General features: G+C 37.2%; 2 protein-coding genes across 2 annotated transcripts; both read left to right on the forward strand.

Annotated features, from left to right (window-relative positions):
• The first annotated feature begins 1,696 nt into the window (after positions 1 to 1,696).
• LOC118210250 (olfactory receptor 52B2-like) lies at positions 1,697 to 3,652 on the forward strand. Its single transcript, XM_035386274.1, has 2 exons — positions 1,697 to 1,714; positions 2,168 to 3,652. The coding sequence occupies exons 1-2, from the start codon at positions 1,712 to 1,714 to the stop codon at positions 3,119 to 3,121; spliced, it is 957 nt and encodes a 318-aa protein (XP_035242165.1). The 5' UTR covers positions 1,697 to 1,711; the 3' UTR covers positions 3,122 to 3,652.
• A 3,121-nt stretch (positions 3,653 to 6,773) lies between these two features.
• On the forward strand, positions 6,774 to 9,101 carry LOC118210253 (olfactory receptor 52E2-like). The gene is made up of 2 exons (XM_035386278.1): positions 6,774 to 6,788; positions 7,241 to 9,101. Exon 2 carries the CDS (start codon positions 7,251 to 7,253, stop codon positions 8,193 to 8,195), a length of 945 nt encoding a protein of 314 aa, XP_035242169.1. The 5' UTR covers positions 6,774 to 6,788; positions 7,241 to 7,250; the 3' UTR covers positions 8,196 to 9,101.
• Positions 9,102 to 14,491: the final 5,390 nt, after the last annotated feature.

Genomic DNA, 14,491 nt, shown 5'->3' on the forward strand with positions numbered 1-14,491 from the left:
TTTAAATGCTTTGTGATGAGCCGACTGTGCCACTAGATGGCGATGTTACTTAAGTTTACTCCAGCTTGAGCACAAAATAAATTGTTGTTTAACAATACAGCTGAACATTTGCACCATATCTATCAAGGCTTAAACCCATGCTTTAAATGGTCTACAAAAACTCAATTGGATTAGTAGTCAGGACAAGCACAAAACACCTCCAATTTTTTTCATGGAACAAATAATAGCATTATTTAAATGATAATACACTTAAGTGGAAAATATTTGAAGTATTAAAGATGTAAAATAATATCCCCTGTGATATCCATCAGAAAGTAACATTTTAATGAGCTGCTTTACACCCTGTTTTTTTTTTCTTCTTTTAAATTTACACAGAATAGCATCAGGAACTTGTATATTGAAATCATTTTTAAAAATTCTTTAAAAATTTCAGTACTTAAAATATACTTTCATAATTTTACACCATCCACCCTCATTCTAATTTGACTTGTCATAATGTTCAGACCTAGTCTATGCATGCTGTGTGAACTGGACATAATGTTCATAGCTATAGATAACTGTTACATAATAAGTATTGTACCATTTGCCAAAATAAGGACTTGTCTGGCTTGGAATCAGTTCAGTGAATCATTTTATATTTAATCATCTCAAGTGCAAAGCTTTTTTTAGGAACTTTATCTTTAACTTTATGTTTTATAAAAACTAATGGTGGTGGTGGTGTTATAGTTTAGGCATGTATGCCTGCCACAGTTACTGGCTCACTTGTCTTTATTGATGATGTAACTATTGATTGCAACATCAGGATGAATTCTGAAGTGTAGAGAAGCATCTTATCTGATTCATTGGACAGGGCTTCATCCAACAGAAAGGCAATGATCCGAAACATAAAGCAACAAAGGAGTTTTTCAAATGGGAAATTGTTTACTGGCCAAGTCATTCACTCAATGAATTCACTGAATTCAATTTAATATGCGTTTCATGTGCTGAAGAGAAAATGTAAGGCAACTAGCCCCTGAAACAAGTAGGAGCTGCAGATGGCTGCAGTACAGGCCTGGCAGAGCATCACCAGAGAAGATACTCAGCACCTGGTGATGTCAATGGGTCACAGACTTCAAGCAGTCATTGCTTCCACAAGATATGTGACAAAGTACTAAACCTGACTACTTTCATTTACATAACATTTACATTTATATGCCACAGACATTATGGTGTTCTGAAAGGAATTACAGAATAAGTTCTGTAATTTCCACATGGTCAAACCAATGTGTATAAAAATACCCTTTAATAAAAACTGAGCTTTAACCACAGGTTTTATTACAAAACTATCTAAAACTGAGGAGTGTAGAGCCAAATCAAGAGAAAATATGTCTTTGTCGCAAACCTTATGTTCACGTAAACATAATTGGTTATGCAGGATAATGCTGTATTGTATTTTATTTTTAAAGTTAACATAACCTGGTTCATTTAAAAAGTGCACCCTGTCTTATTGTTCACTTCAACATTGAAACACATAATCATGTGGAATTATCGATAAATTGTGTAATTTCTTCTCCCAGACTGCAGCATTATTTAATTTACTCCTTGAGGAGAAGCGCTCCCTTGGACTATATTAAAAATAGAAACACTGCACCCCAGCGTCTGACCGCACACCGATAAATATATAAATCTGTGCAGCCTGTTACCTGGCAGTGAGAAGAGGAAGACATCAGCCATGGTAAGGGAATACCGCGACGTTCAATAGAGGAATTACCCGTAAACTGTCAAGACATGTTTATTTCCATGCTATAAATACAAAATTAAATTAATCTATAGAATTTTTAGTTCATAATTATTTTAAAACTTTAATATAAAATATATTTTTAAATATAAATGAATGTAATAAATTTAGCACCTATATATTAGAAGAAAATTATCTTTTACACAGTTTAACAAATTCCAGTTTCTGAAGATTAGTTAAGGTTAAAGTGCAATAAAGTGTGGATTATGCAAGAAGAAAATAGACTATATGATAACGTGTACCGTGTCCCCCAAAATGCCCAAATGCACACATTATTATTAGGTTGTGTACCTGTGTGTTTTTTTAAATTTCATTGAATTTTTTTTTTTTTTTTAATAATAAATGATTTCTCATCTCTTTGAAAATGACTCAATGAATTGTCCCCCGCAGGAAACCGAAGCTGTCAGAATGAACCAGTCCTCTTGGAACGTGACGTTGATGTTCACCGCATACGGATCCCATCCGCTCAATTACCTCTTCTTCACACTCACTCTTTTTCTCTACCTGCTCTCCGTTTTCTCAAACGTTTTTCTGATGCTGGTCATCCGTGTTGAATCCAGCCTGCACAAGCCCATGTACATCCTCCTCTTCAACCTGGCGGTGAACGGACTGATAGGGAGCTCGGCCGTCTGGCCGAAGATCATGGACATTCTGTACTCGGGCATGCAGGAGATCTCCCAGCGGGCCTGCCTGCTGCAGGTGTTCTGGGTCAACGTCTACGCCACGGGCGCCTACACCACCCTGACCGCGATGGCCTACGACCGCTACGTCTCCATCTGCAAGCCGCTGCAGTACCACAGCATCATGACGGGCGGGAGAGTGAGGCAGCTCTTGGTCCTGGTGAACGCCACGCCCGTCTGCGCCACAGCCCTACAGATATACCTGACGTCCCGGCTGCCGCTCTGCAGGTACACCATCGACAAGATGTTCTGCGACAACCTGACGGTCGTCAACCTGGCGTGCGTGAGCAGCGCTGTCATCAACGCGTACGGCCTGTGCGTCATCATAGGCCTGATCCTCCTCCCCATAATCATCGTGCTGGTCTCTTACGCCATGATATTGACCGTGAGCTTAAAGAACTCGAAGGAGGCTCAGATGAAAGCTCTGAGCACGTGCAGTCCTCATTTGATCACCTTCATCAATTTCTCCCTGGCGTCTCTGTTCAACGTCATCTACAACCGAATTCACACCACCCGGCCGTCCGGGATTAACGTATTTCTGTCGCTGCACTTCGTCATGGTGCCTCCTCTGCTGCACCCAATAGTGTACGGGATACGGACTCAGGAGATCAGGAGATCGATCGCGAGAATGATGAGGAAGAAAGGTTTCGGCATGGTGGTGTGAGGTTAAACAAATGTTCGCTCTCAGCCGTGGGAGGGAGACCTGAGTCAGCTGTGTGTTTGGAATACTTGAAAAGTGTTTAGGTGACGGTCAAATGCGGAGTTTTCATCAAAACATGCTAGTAAGCCAAAACATGTAATCGTTATAGGCATGCACTTTGCTTTGGATATAAGCGTCGGCCAAATAAATGTAATGTAATGTAATGTAATATTAAAGAAGAATTTTGTAATGAATATCGGTGAAAATGTATGCTAGAAAAAGACAAACAGTATTTCTGTCCAGAGTCAATATGAAAACCAGTGCATAGAAGAGGCTGTACTGGTGGATGACACATCTGGTTTCTGGGCTGTAATGTATGAAATATATCACCCAGGATATTGATGTTTCATAAACAATATTTCATAAAGAATGAAAAAAAGAATAAAGTCTTGTTGATTTTATATGCTCATAGGCAGAGTGACTGAAGAAATATGCATGTACGTGCATGCATGTGTGTGTGAGATAGACAGACACATAGAAAGAGAGAGAGAGAGAGAGAGACCTGAATTTGAATTTATTGATAGGTCAGGCGAGTGTGTCATTGTGCAGTATTAATGTGCATTCTATAATGGAAAGGGGTGGTGGATATTTTTGTTTTTAATCTCCTGGTTGCATTTCAAAGTAGAGTTTTTGACATTATTATTCTACTGTAAATAAAAAAAACATTCTAAATTTGTGTGTTTGTTTGAGCAATAATATATGAAGGCATTTCTATCCTCAGATTTATTTTGTAGAACAAATGAACAGTCTTTTTTCCCTCATTCTAATAAAATTCATTTCACACACAATAGACTGAGTTAAAAAAAACAGCTTTAATTAATATACTTATATTATGTACCTACAGTGTTAAAATGAAGAGAACAGGTCTTGAAACTAGTTTCTGCACTCTGTGCCAAATGATTAGTCTTCTAATCTTTCCTCTCTATCTCTAGACAATATGGAAAGGGAAGTTCCTGTTTGTAAAACAAATTCGATTCGGTCTTGAAAATTGACCTAATTGCTTGTTCAATGAGGAAAGTGCAGAGCAGTGATGCGGTTAGATGGCAATGACCCAGCCCATCTCCTTCTGCACAGGAGACAAACATGAGATTACCCAAATATACACACACACACACACACACACACCACACACATTCACAGATTGCAAACAAGACTACGATACTGAGAAAAATTAAACAATTGGTCTCATTAATTTGTCTCCTGAACTTTTCAGCATCATCTGACAGCTAACATTAGCCACTCCCTCAGAAGACCAAATCTTATTCTTGCGGATGAAATTCGTCCAAAACTAGGCAATAACAACCTCATGGTGATCTGCAGTGCTGAGTGGCTAATTAGAGAGCCTATGTACAGAGATGGCGAAGTGCATTTTACTGTATGTTGTCCGTGTATAATGGAATACAATAACAGGTGCTAATGCAATATTCACAGTACAATGTTAGAAACATAATGTAACATAATATAACAGACCTAGCCACGATGGGAAACGTTATACTACGCCTACCATTTTATTAAACTGTTTAGCTTCACTATTAAGGGAAGTCTGTAACAAATACCACATCTTCGCATGCTGTCCTGGATTTACCTGAAAAGGTGTATCCCCGATGTCAAACCTGAACGATTGTTATCCTTATAAGCAGTACAAACTGGCTTTGATTGGTGCAATTCACCCACTGCAGAAGACACAAAAATGCACTTTAAATGTAATTATAACATCAGTTATTACTGACAGTAATATGTCGACAGTAGCCTACATGTGGCTATATGTGTGTATGGTCGATATGGCATAGTGGTGGTAACATGATGCTGCAACATAGAAATAGCCTGTGATTGCAAATAATAGATATACATTGAGCTCCATAATGTGCGGGACAAAGACATATTTTTATTGGCTTCATACTCCTCAAATTTAGAATTTTAATCAAACAATCCACATGTAGTGAAAGAGCAGGTTATCTGCTGTTAAGTTATTTTTATACACTTTAGTTTCACGATGTAGAAAATACAGCACTTTTTATACATAGTCCCCCATTTCAGGCCACTATAATGTTTGGGACATATTAACATTATGTAAATGAAAGCAGATGCATGCAAAAAGATATGAAGATGCCTCATGTCTTTTGCATGCGATGACTGCTTGAAGTCTATGATCCATAGACATAAACAGGTGCTGAGTATCTTCTCTGGTGATGCTCTGCCAGGCCTGTACTGCAGCCATCTTCACCTCCCGTTTCAAGGGGCTAGTTGCCTTACGTTTTCTCTTCAGCATATGAAACGCATATTAAATTGAATTCATAAAACATAAAGTTAAAGATAAAGTTCCTAAAAAAAAGCTTTGCGCTTGATGAGATGATTAAATATGAAATGATTCACTAAACTGATTCCAAGCCAGACAATCTGCAGAGTCCCGTGGCTTTATCCACCATAGAGAGAAGTCCACAGAAAACATGATGCTAAGAGCACCACCAAGGTCCCAAACTCTATGGAGTAGGCCGCAAACCTTCCAGTACCTTGTTGAAGGCAGACAAGCCTCTTTCCAGCCTCAGCCCCCCCAGCAGGTCCCGATCTCCCAGAGGGCAGTTGGCCAGGCAAGGGCTCTTCCAGAGAGCATGGAAACCACAGAAATCACCTTGTGGCATTCAGTTGGAAAGCTGAATGGCCGAAACTCGTTGGGTTTCGGTGTCATGTTCTGGGCCAGAAACAAGAGGTTTTGGCTGTCCAGGAAGGATGGAAGGGTAAGGGTGTTAGAGACGCTGGATGATTTTCCAGGGGTGGAGTGGTGCTTGGGATGTAAATCCTTTGAAATCCAAAACAAACAGACACAGAACGCGAGAGAAACCGTGGTTATCAGGGAAAACTAGACATGAGAGACAAGGCTAAGGCACATCACAAAGACTAAGCGATGGCTGACAGAAATCCAGGGACTAAAATACCTAAATTAACAGATGATACTCTAAACTAAATGAAGCAAAACCACACCAAATAAATAACCCAATGATAACAAGACCAATCAGGAAAAATAACACAAAGGTGAAACACAGAATGAAACAAGAGCTCCCCCTAATGAATAGACAATGGGACCCTGACACCACCAATTAGAGAAAACCTAAACAATTTCACAAAGCATGTTCTTAGAAGATGAGTGAGCTAATCCTAGATTCATAGTACTGTAAGGTTATAATCAGCCTAGTTCAATGCACATAGCATCATGTGATTATTATGAGCTTGACAAGTGAGGCAATTTTTTCTTTAAAAAAGGATTGTGGACATACTGCCCTCCTTTAATATTCTTTGGTTAATTCAGACAGACTAACAGGAAGAGAAAGGATTACAGCTCTGAAGGTGTCGTGGTGGGAATCGAACCCTCATCCATGCGGATTGACTCACATAGGGCCTCAGACTCAGCCATGCCAACGGACTGTGCCGCAAGTCTCTCGATGATTCATATTTGTATATCTTAATTTCTGCTTCTACTTGCATCATACAATCCGATTAATCCTAGAGGGGACATCCTCCGTCAGACAGTGTTCAAAATAGAAACACACTAATGCCCAACAACCCAGAGAAAGATATAAATCTGGGTTGTCTATCAGCACTTTAATACAACACAGGTAACAAGAGTGGAGTCACGGTAAGTTTATAATGTGGCATAACGTTTTGGAATTATGTATCTGTGGAATTAGATTCAACATTCTCAGTTCAGTTTTCAGTGTGAGCATCATTCCTTCCCACAAGTAACATGGCTCATAATATCAGAAGTTACATTGTAAAATATACTTTATAACATACATTACAATAGCTGTGAATATATGAATACTCCTTCAGTGTTGAATACTACAGTGTGTTTACAATTAAGTACATAGCTGCTCTTGATTGGGAAGATGAAAATATTTACATAAAGGGAAAATACTGGCATAAAACAACAGGTCAGTGAGTTGCTGATTAATGTTAAATGCAGTTTTTGTGTTTTTAAGCTTCAATAAACCAGGCAGATCAGTAATTAACTATTTTCATTTGCAATGACGGCCTGGACATATCCTAACATTCTGTTTTGTATATTGTTCAATAATTTCTACCCCACAGGAAAACCATCATGATGAATCACTCCTCTTTGGACATCACTATAATATTCACTTCATATGGATCCTTTCGCCCAATCAATTACTTGTTTTTCACTCTGACTTTTATTTTCTACCTCCTCTCAGTTTTTTGTAATGTTTTTCTGATGCTGGTCATCTATTTTGATTCCAGCCTACACAAGCCCATGTATATTTTTTTGTTTAACTTGGCAGCAAACGGACTGATAGGAAGCTCTGCTGTCTGGCCTAAAGTCATGGAGAACCTTCTTTCAGACACTCAGAAGAGCTCACTGGCAGGTTGCCTGGTTCAGATCTTTTGGGGATATTTCTATTTAACTTCTGTGTATACCACTTTTTCGGTCATGGCCTACGACCGATACGTCTCCATTTGCAAGCCTTTGCAGTACCACAGCATCATGACTCCCGGAAAAGTGAAAACACTGTTGACTGCGGCCAACGTTGTTCCTCTCGTCTCTATAACCATCCTTGTGTGTTTGACTTCAAGACTGCCGCTATGCAAGAACACCATTCACAAGCTGTTTTGTGAGAACCTAGGAATTGTTAACCTCTCCTGTGTGAAAAGTGCTCTGGTTAATCTGTATGGCGTTTGCATGGTTACGATCTTAGTTGGTTTCCCTTGTATTGTCGTGCTGCTCTCATACGCAGTGATCCTCAATGTGAGCCTGAAAGCCTCAAAAGACGCACAAAAGAAAGCACTCAGCACATGCTCTCCGCATTTAATCACCTTTGTTAATTTTGCCCTGGCTTCTCTATTCTCTGTGATTTATAATCGATACAGTTCATACCTACCAGAACAGGTTAACATATTAATTATTGTAGACACTTTTGTGATCCCCCCTCTGTTGCATCCAATTATATATGGTATCAGAACACAGGAGATCAGGAAATGTATCGCTAAAACAGTGAGGAAAAAAGAAAGATTTTTCTGGTTTTTTTGAGCTTTTTCCTTTTTTGTGGAGTTCAGATTGAAATCGGTTCCACTCAATGTGCATTTCAATGATTAAATCAACTAGAGAACATCATTCATAAAATAAATCACAGATATTTTTGTGATTCCCCATCTGTTGAATCCAATCAAATACAGGATGAGAATACAATAAATAAGGAAATGTATTGTTAAAATCAGCAAGGAAAAAGAAGCTATTAAAATGTTTTTAAAGTTACATCCTGTGAAGTTCAGGTTGCAATCAGCTTCATGCTATATGCTTTACAACAATAAAATCAACTAGGAAACACAATTCATAAAATAAAACATTAGATGCCAAGATAACGCTGCTCATAAAAGCTTTGTACTTTATGAGCTGATTAAATATAAAATGATTCATACTGATTCCAAGCCAGACAATTTTCAGCATCATGCAGTTTTTGAGTACAGCTTTGTACCCAACAAACAAAATGGTAAGGCTTTTCAGATGTTTCAGAAAGTACCATTTCCACCAGGTTCTATGTGGTACAACATATAATTCTCATATTATAATGACTATTGCCAAAAACAGTATTTATGCTTATGTTTATGATTTGTTTGTGAAACCAGCCCATCTCCCTCTCATTGTCTTATTTTTCATGACTATCCAGCAGCCATGATAAAGGTCACAAGTCACCACTGGTGCAAGTGCATATAAATAAAATTTGGTAATGGCACATTCTTATAAAAAGGTGGAGTTTTAAACTTCTTTGATTATGTGTGACCTCTGTCTAATGCCAGTCTTTAATGGTAGAAGATACTCTGGTCTCATTGTGCAGTATTAATGACCTCTGAAGTATAATGTGTGCTACTGTGACAAATAATGAATGTACATTCAGCAAAGAAAAAGTGTGATGGATGTTTTGGCTTTTTGTTTTTAATCTCAAGGCTGCATTTCAAAGCTGAGTCTTTATTATTCTATTGTAAATAAAATATAAATGTTATAAATTAATGTTTGTTTGAACTATAATATATACAAAATCTGAAGGTGGTACGCAGAACCACTAAAGATCTATGAAGCAAAAAGTAAGCAGTGTACCATGGTGTCCTGGTGTCTCCAAATGTATCCAAAATGTCTAAATTGAGTTTTGCTGTAAATCATAATCAGATATTTCACTACAAATCAACTGCTTTGACTCATGAAACTCACATTTGCATAATTTCCATGTGGGGATATTTGGGGGGGGGGGGGGGGTCTCAAGTTGGACAAAAAACCTATCCAAAACCTCTCCAAAAATGAATCAAATGTTTTTTGGCCATTATAAAAGCATATACATTTGCCCCTAATGATGGTGTAGATTAAAACATTGATATTAAATAGAAAAATAATGCAAACACATCGTGACACTATGTGGTACCTAATATATAATCATTCACTATTGTATGTTTTTCTGTGCTCTATAGTGTGTAATCTTTTGTTGCACAGGGGTGGGACAAGCTTTTTATGATCACTCCAGGGGAAATGCTATGTTCATTTAGCACATATCCGCAGACAATAAATTTGAATGAGTATTTCCCATGCCCTAGGCAACAAGTATACCGCATGGAGATTCTAATTCATGATCTATTGTACAATCTGGAAGGTGAGTGGACTAGTCTCAGATTCACAGTACTGTAAGATTATGAGCAGCTTGGTCAGGCTTACTGTATAATACCATGGCTATAATCTGTCTAATAAGCATCATCGTACCACAAATTTATGTTCAGACTGCAAGGTTGTGATCAGCCTGGTCAATGCATATAGCATCATAAGATAATTATGAGCTTGACAAGTGAGGCAATTTTTTCTTTTAAAAAGGATTGCGGATGTACTGTTCTCCTTTAAATTATAGTATTCATGATATTTACCTTGTTTTCCATCCATTTTAAATGGGTTTTCAGGTGTTTTCAATGGTACCAATGGCTTCAAATTAGAGTTTAGGGCTCAAATTAGGGTTCAGCTAGGGTTAGGGTTAGGAAAACGATAAGTCTGAGGGTTGGGGCAAGTTTACGGTTGTGTTCAGCAGCTTGAAGAAAGGTTGGGACATGAGTTTTATTAATTTTGAATGAACCAAAAAAAATGTCTAGTAGCAGTGTACCCATGACCATACAAAATGTCTAATACATGCATGTTTTTCTTAGGGAGAACATTTTTCTTTTTTAAATGACCTCATACATATGATTTTGCATTTAAATTATAGTATTCATGATATTTACCTTGTTTTCCATCCATTTTAAATGGGTTTTCAGGTGTTTTCAATGGTACCAATGGCTTCAAATTAGAGTTTAGGGCTCAAATTAGGGTTCAGCTACGGTTAGGGTTAGGAAAACGGTAAGTCTGAGGGTTGAGGCAAGTTTACGGTTGTGTTCAGCAGCTTGAAGAAAGGTTGGGACATGAGTTTTATTGATTTTGAATGAACCAAAAAAAATGTCTAGTAGCATGTGTACCCATGACCATACAAAATGTCTAATACATGCATGTTTTTCTTAGGGAGAACATTTTTCTTTTTTAAATGACCTCATACATATGATTTTACATTTAAATTATAGTATTCATGATATTTACCTTGTTTTCCATCCATTTTAAATGGGTTTTCAGGTGTTTTCAATGGTACCAATGGCTTCAAATTAGAGTTTAGGGCTCAAATTAGGGTTCAGCTAGGGTTAGGGTTAGGAAAACGGCAAGTCTGAGGGTTGAGGCAAGTTTACAGTTGTATTCAGCAGCTTGAAGAAAGGTTGGGACATGAGTTTTATTGATTTTGAATGAACCAAAAAAAATGTCTAGTAGCATGTGTACCCATGACCATACAAAATGTCTAATACATGCATGTTTTTCTTAGGGAGAACATTTTTCTTTTTTAAATGACCTCATACATATGATTTTGCATTTAAATTATAGTATTCATGATATTTACCTTGTTTTCCATCCATTTTAAATGGGTTTTCAGGTGTTTTCAATGGTACCAATGGCTTCAAATTAGAGTTTAGGGCTCAAATTAGGGTTCAGCTAGGGTTAGGGTTAGGAAAACGGTAAGTCTGAGGGTTGAGGCAAGTTTACGGTTGTGTTCAGCAGCTTGAAGAAAGGTTGGGACATGAGTTTTATTGATTTTGAATGAACCAAAAAAAAATATCTAGTAGCATGTGTACCCATGACCATACAAAATGTCTAATACATGCATGTTTTTCTTAGGGAGAACATTTTTCTTTTTTAAATGACCTCATACATATGATTTTGCATTTAAATTATAGTATTCATGATATTTACCTTGTTTTCCATCCATTTTAAATGGGTTTTCAGGTGTTTTCAATGGTACCAATGGCTTCAAATTAGAGTTTAGGGCTCAAATTAGGGTTCAGCTTGGGTTAGGGTTAGGAAAACGGTAAGTCTGAGGGTTGAGGCAAGTTTACGGTTGTGTTCAGCAGCTTGAAGAAAGGTTGGGACATGAGTTTTATTGATTTTGAATGAACCAAAAAAAATGTCTAGTAGCATGTGTACCCATGACCATCCAAAATGTCTAATACATGCATGTTTTTCTTAGGGAGAACATTTTTCTTTTTTAAATGACCTCATACATATGATTTTGCATTTAAATTATAGTATTCATGATATTTACCTTGTTTTCCATCCATTTTAAATGCGTTTTCAGCTGTTTTCAATGGTACCAATGGCTTCAAATTAGAGTTTAGGGCTCAAATTAGGGTTCAGCTAGGGTTAGGGTTAGGAAAACGGTAAGTCTGAGGGTTGAGGCAAGTTTACGGTTGTGTTCAGCAGCTTGAAGAAAGGTTGGGACATGAGTTTTATTGATTTTGAATGAACCAAAAAAAATGTCTAGTAGCGTGTGTACCCATGACCATACAAAATGTCTAATACATGCATGTTTTTCTTAGGGAGAACATTTTTCTTTTTTAAATGACCTCATACATATGATTTTGCATTTAAATTATAGTATTCATGATATTTACCTTGTTTTCCATCCATTTTAAATGGGTTTTCAGGTGTTTTCAATGGTACCAATGGCTTCAAATTAGAGTTTAGGGCTCAAATTAGGGTTCAGCTAGGGTTAGGGTTAGGAAAACGGTAAGTCTGGGGCTTGAGGCAAGTTTACGGTTGTGTTCAGCAGCTTGAAGAAAGGTTGGGACATGAGTTTTATTGATTTTGAATGAAGCAAAAAAAAAATGTCTAGTAGCATGTGTACCCATGACCATACAAAATGTCTAATACATGCATGTTTTTCTTAGGGAGAACATTTTTCTTTTTAAATGAACTCATACATATGATTTTGCATTTAAATTATAGTATTCATGATATTTACCTTGTTTTCCATCCATTTTAAATGGGTTTTCAGGTGTTTTCAATGGTACCAATGGCTTCAAATTAGAGTTTAGGGCTCAAATTAGGGTTCAGCTAGGGTTAGGGTTAGGAAAACGGTAAGTCTGAGGGTTGAGGCAAGTTTACGGTTGTGTTCAGCAGCTTGAAGAAAGGTTGGGACATGAGTTTTATTGATTTTGAATGAACCAAAAAAAATGTCTAGTAGCATGTGTACCCATGACCATACAAAATGTCTAATACATGCATGTTTTTCTTAGGGAGAACATTTTTCTTTTTTAAATGACCTCATACATATGATTTTGCATTTAAATGATAGTATTCATGATATTTACCTTGTTTTCCATCCATTTTATATGCGTTTTCAGGTGTTTTCAATGGTACCAATGGCTTCAAATTAGAGTTTAGGGCTCAAATTAGGGTTCAGCTAGGGTTAGGGTTAGGAAAACGGTAAGTCTGAGGGTTGAGGCAAGTTTACGGTTGTGTTCAGCAGCTTGAAGAAAGGTTGGGACATGAGTTTTATTGATTTTGAATGAACCAAAAAAAATGTCTAGTAGCATGTGTACCCATGACCATACAAAATGTCTAATACATGCATGTTTTTCTTAGGGAGAACATTTATCTTTTTTAAATGACCTCATACATATGATTTTGCATTTAAATTATAGTATTCATGATATTTACCTTGTTTTCCATCCATTTTAAATGGGTTTTCAGGTGTTTTCAATGGTACCAATTGCTTCAAATTAGAGTTTAGGGCTCAAATTAGGGTTCAGCTAGGGTTAGGGTTAGGAAAACGGTAAGTCTGAGGGTTGGGGCAAGTTTACGGTTGTGTTCAGCAGCTTGAAGAAAGGTTGGGACATGAGTTTTATTAATTTTGAATGAACCAAAAAAAATGTCTAGTAGCATGTGTACCCATGACCATACAAAATGTCTAATACATGCATGTTTTTCTTAGGGAGAACATTTTTCTTTTTTAAATGACCTCATACATATGATTTTGCATTTAAATTATAGTATTCATGATATTTACCTTGTTTTCCATCCATTTTAAATGGGTTTTCAGGTGTTTTCAATGGTACCAATGGCTTCAAATTAGAGTTTAGGGCTCAAATTAGGGTTCAGCTAGGGTTAGGGTTAGGAAAACGGTAAGTCTGAGGGTTGAGGCAAGTTTACGGTTGTGTTCAGCAGCTTGAAGAAAGGTTGGGACATGAGTTTTATTGATTTTGAATGAACCAAAAAAAATGTCTAGTAGCATGTGTACCCATGACCATACAAAATGTCTAATACATGCATGTTTTTCTTAGGGAGAACATTTTTCTTTTTTAAATGACCTCATACATATGATTTTGCATTTAAATTATAGTATTCATGATATTTACCTTGTTTTCCATCCATTTTAAATGGGTTTTCAGGTGTTTTCAATGGTACCAATGGCTTCAAATTAGAGTTTAGGGCTCAAATTAGGGTTCAGCTAGGGTTAGGGTTAGGAAAACGGTAAGTCTGAGGGTTGAGGCAAGTTCACGGTTGTGTTCAGCAGCTTGAAGAAAGGTTGGGACATGAGTTTTATTGATTTTGAATGAACCAAAAAAAATGTCTAGTAGCATGTGTACCCATGACCATACAAAATGTCTAATACATGCATGTTTTTCTTAGGGAGAACATTTTTCTTTTTTAAATGACCTCATACATATGATTTTGCATTTAAATTATAGTATTCATGATATTTACCTTGTTTTCCATCCATTTTAAATGGGTTTTCAGGTGTTTTCAATGGTACCAATGGCTTCAAATTAGAGTTTAGGGCTCAAATTAGGGTTCAGCTAGGGTTAGGGTTAGGAAAACGGTAAGTCTGAGGGTTGAGGCAAGTTTACGGTTGTGTTCAGCAGCTTGAAGAAAGGTTGGGACATGAGTTTTATTGATTTTGAATGAACCAAAAAAAATGTCTAGTAGCATGTGTACCC

Source organism: Anguilla anguilla, chromosome 12 (genome assembly GCF_013347855.1).
Source record: "Anguilla anguilla isolate fAngAng1 chromosome 12, fAngAng1.pri, whole genome shotgun sequence".
NCBI classification, from domain to species: domain Eukaryota; kingdom Metazoa; phylum Chordata; class Actinopteri; order Anguilliformes; family Anguillidae; genus Anguilla; species Anguilla anguilla.

Excerpts from the sequence above, each read along its gene's own strand:
- LOC118210253 (XM_035386278.1), top strand. The coding sequence starts at position 7,251 with ATGATGAATCACTCCTCTTTGGACATCACTATAATATTCACTTCATAT.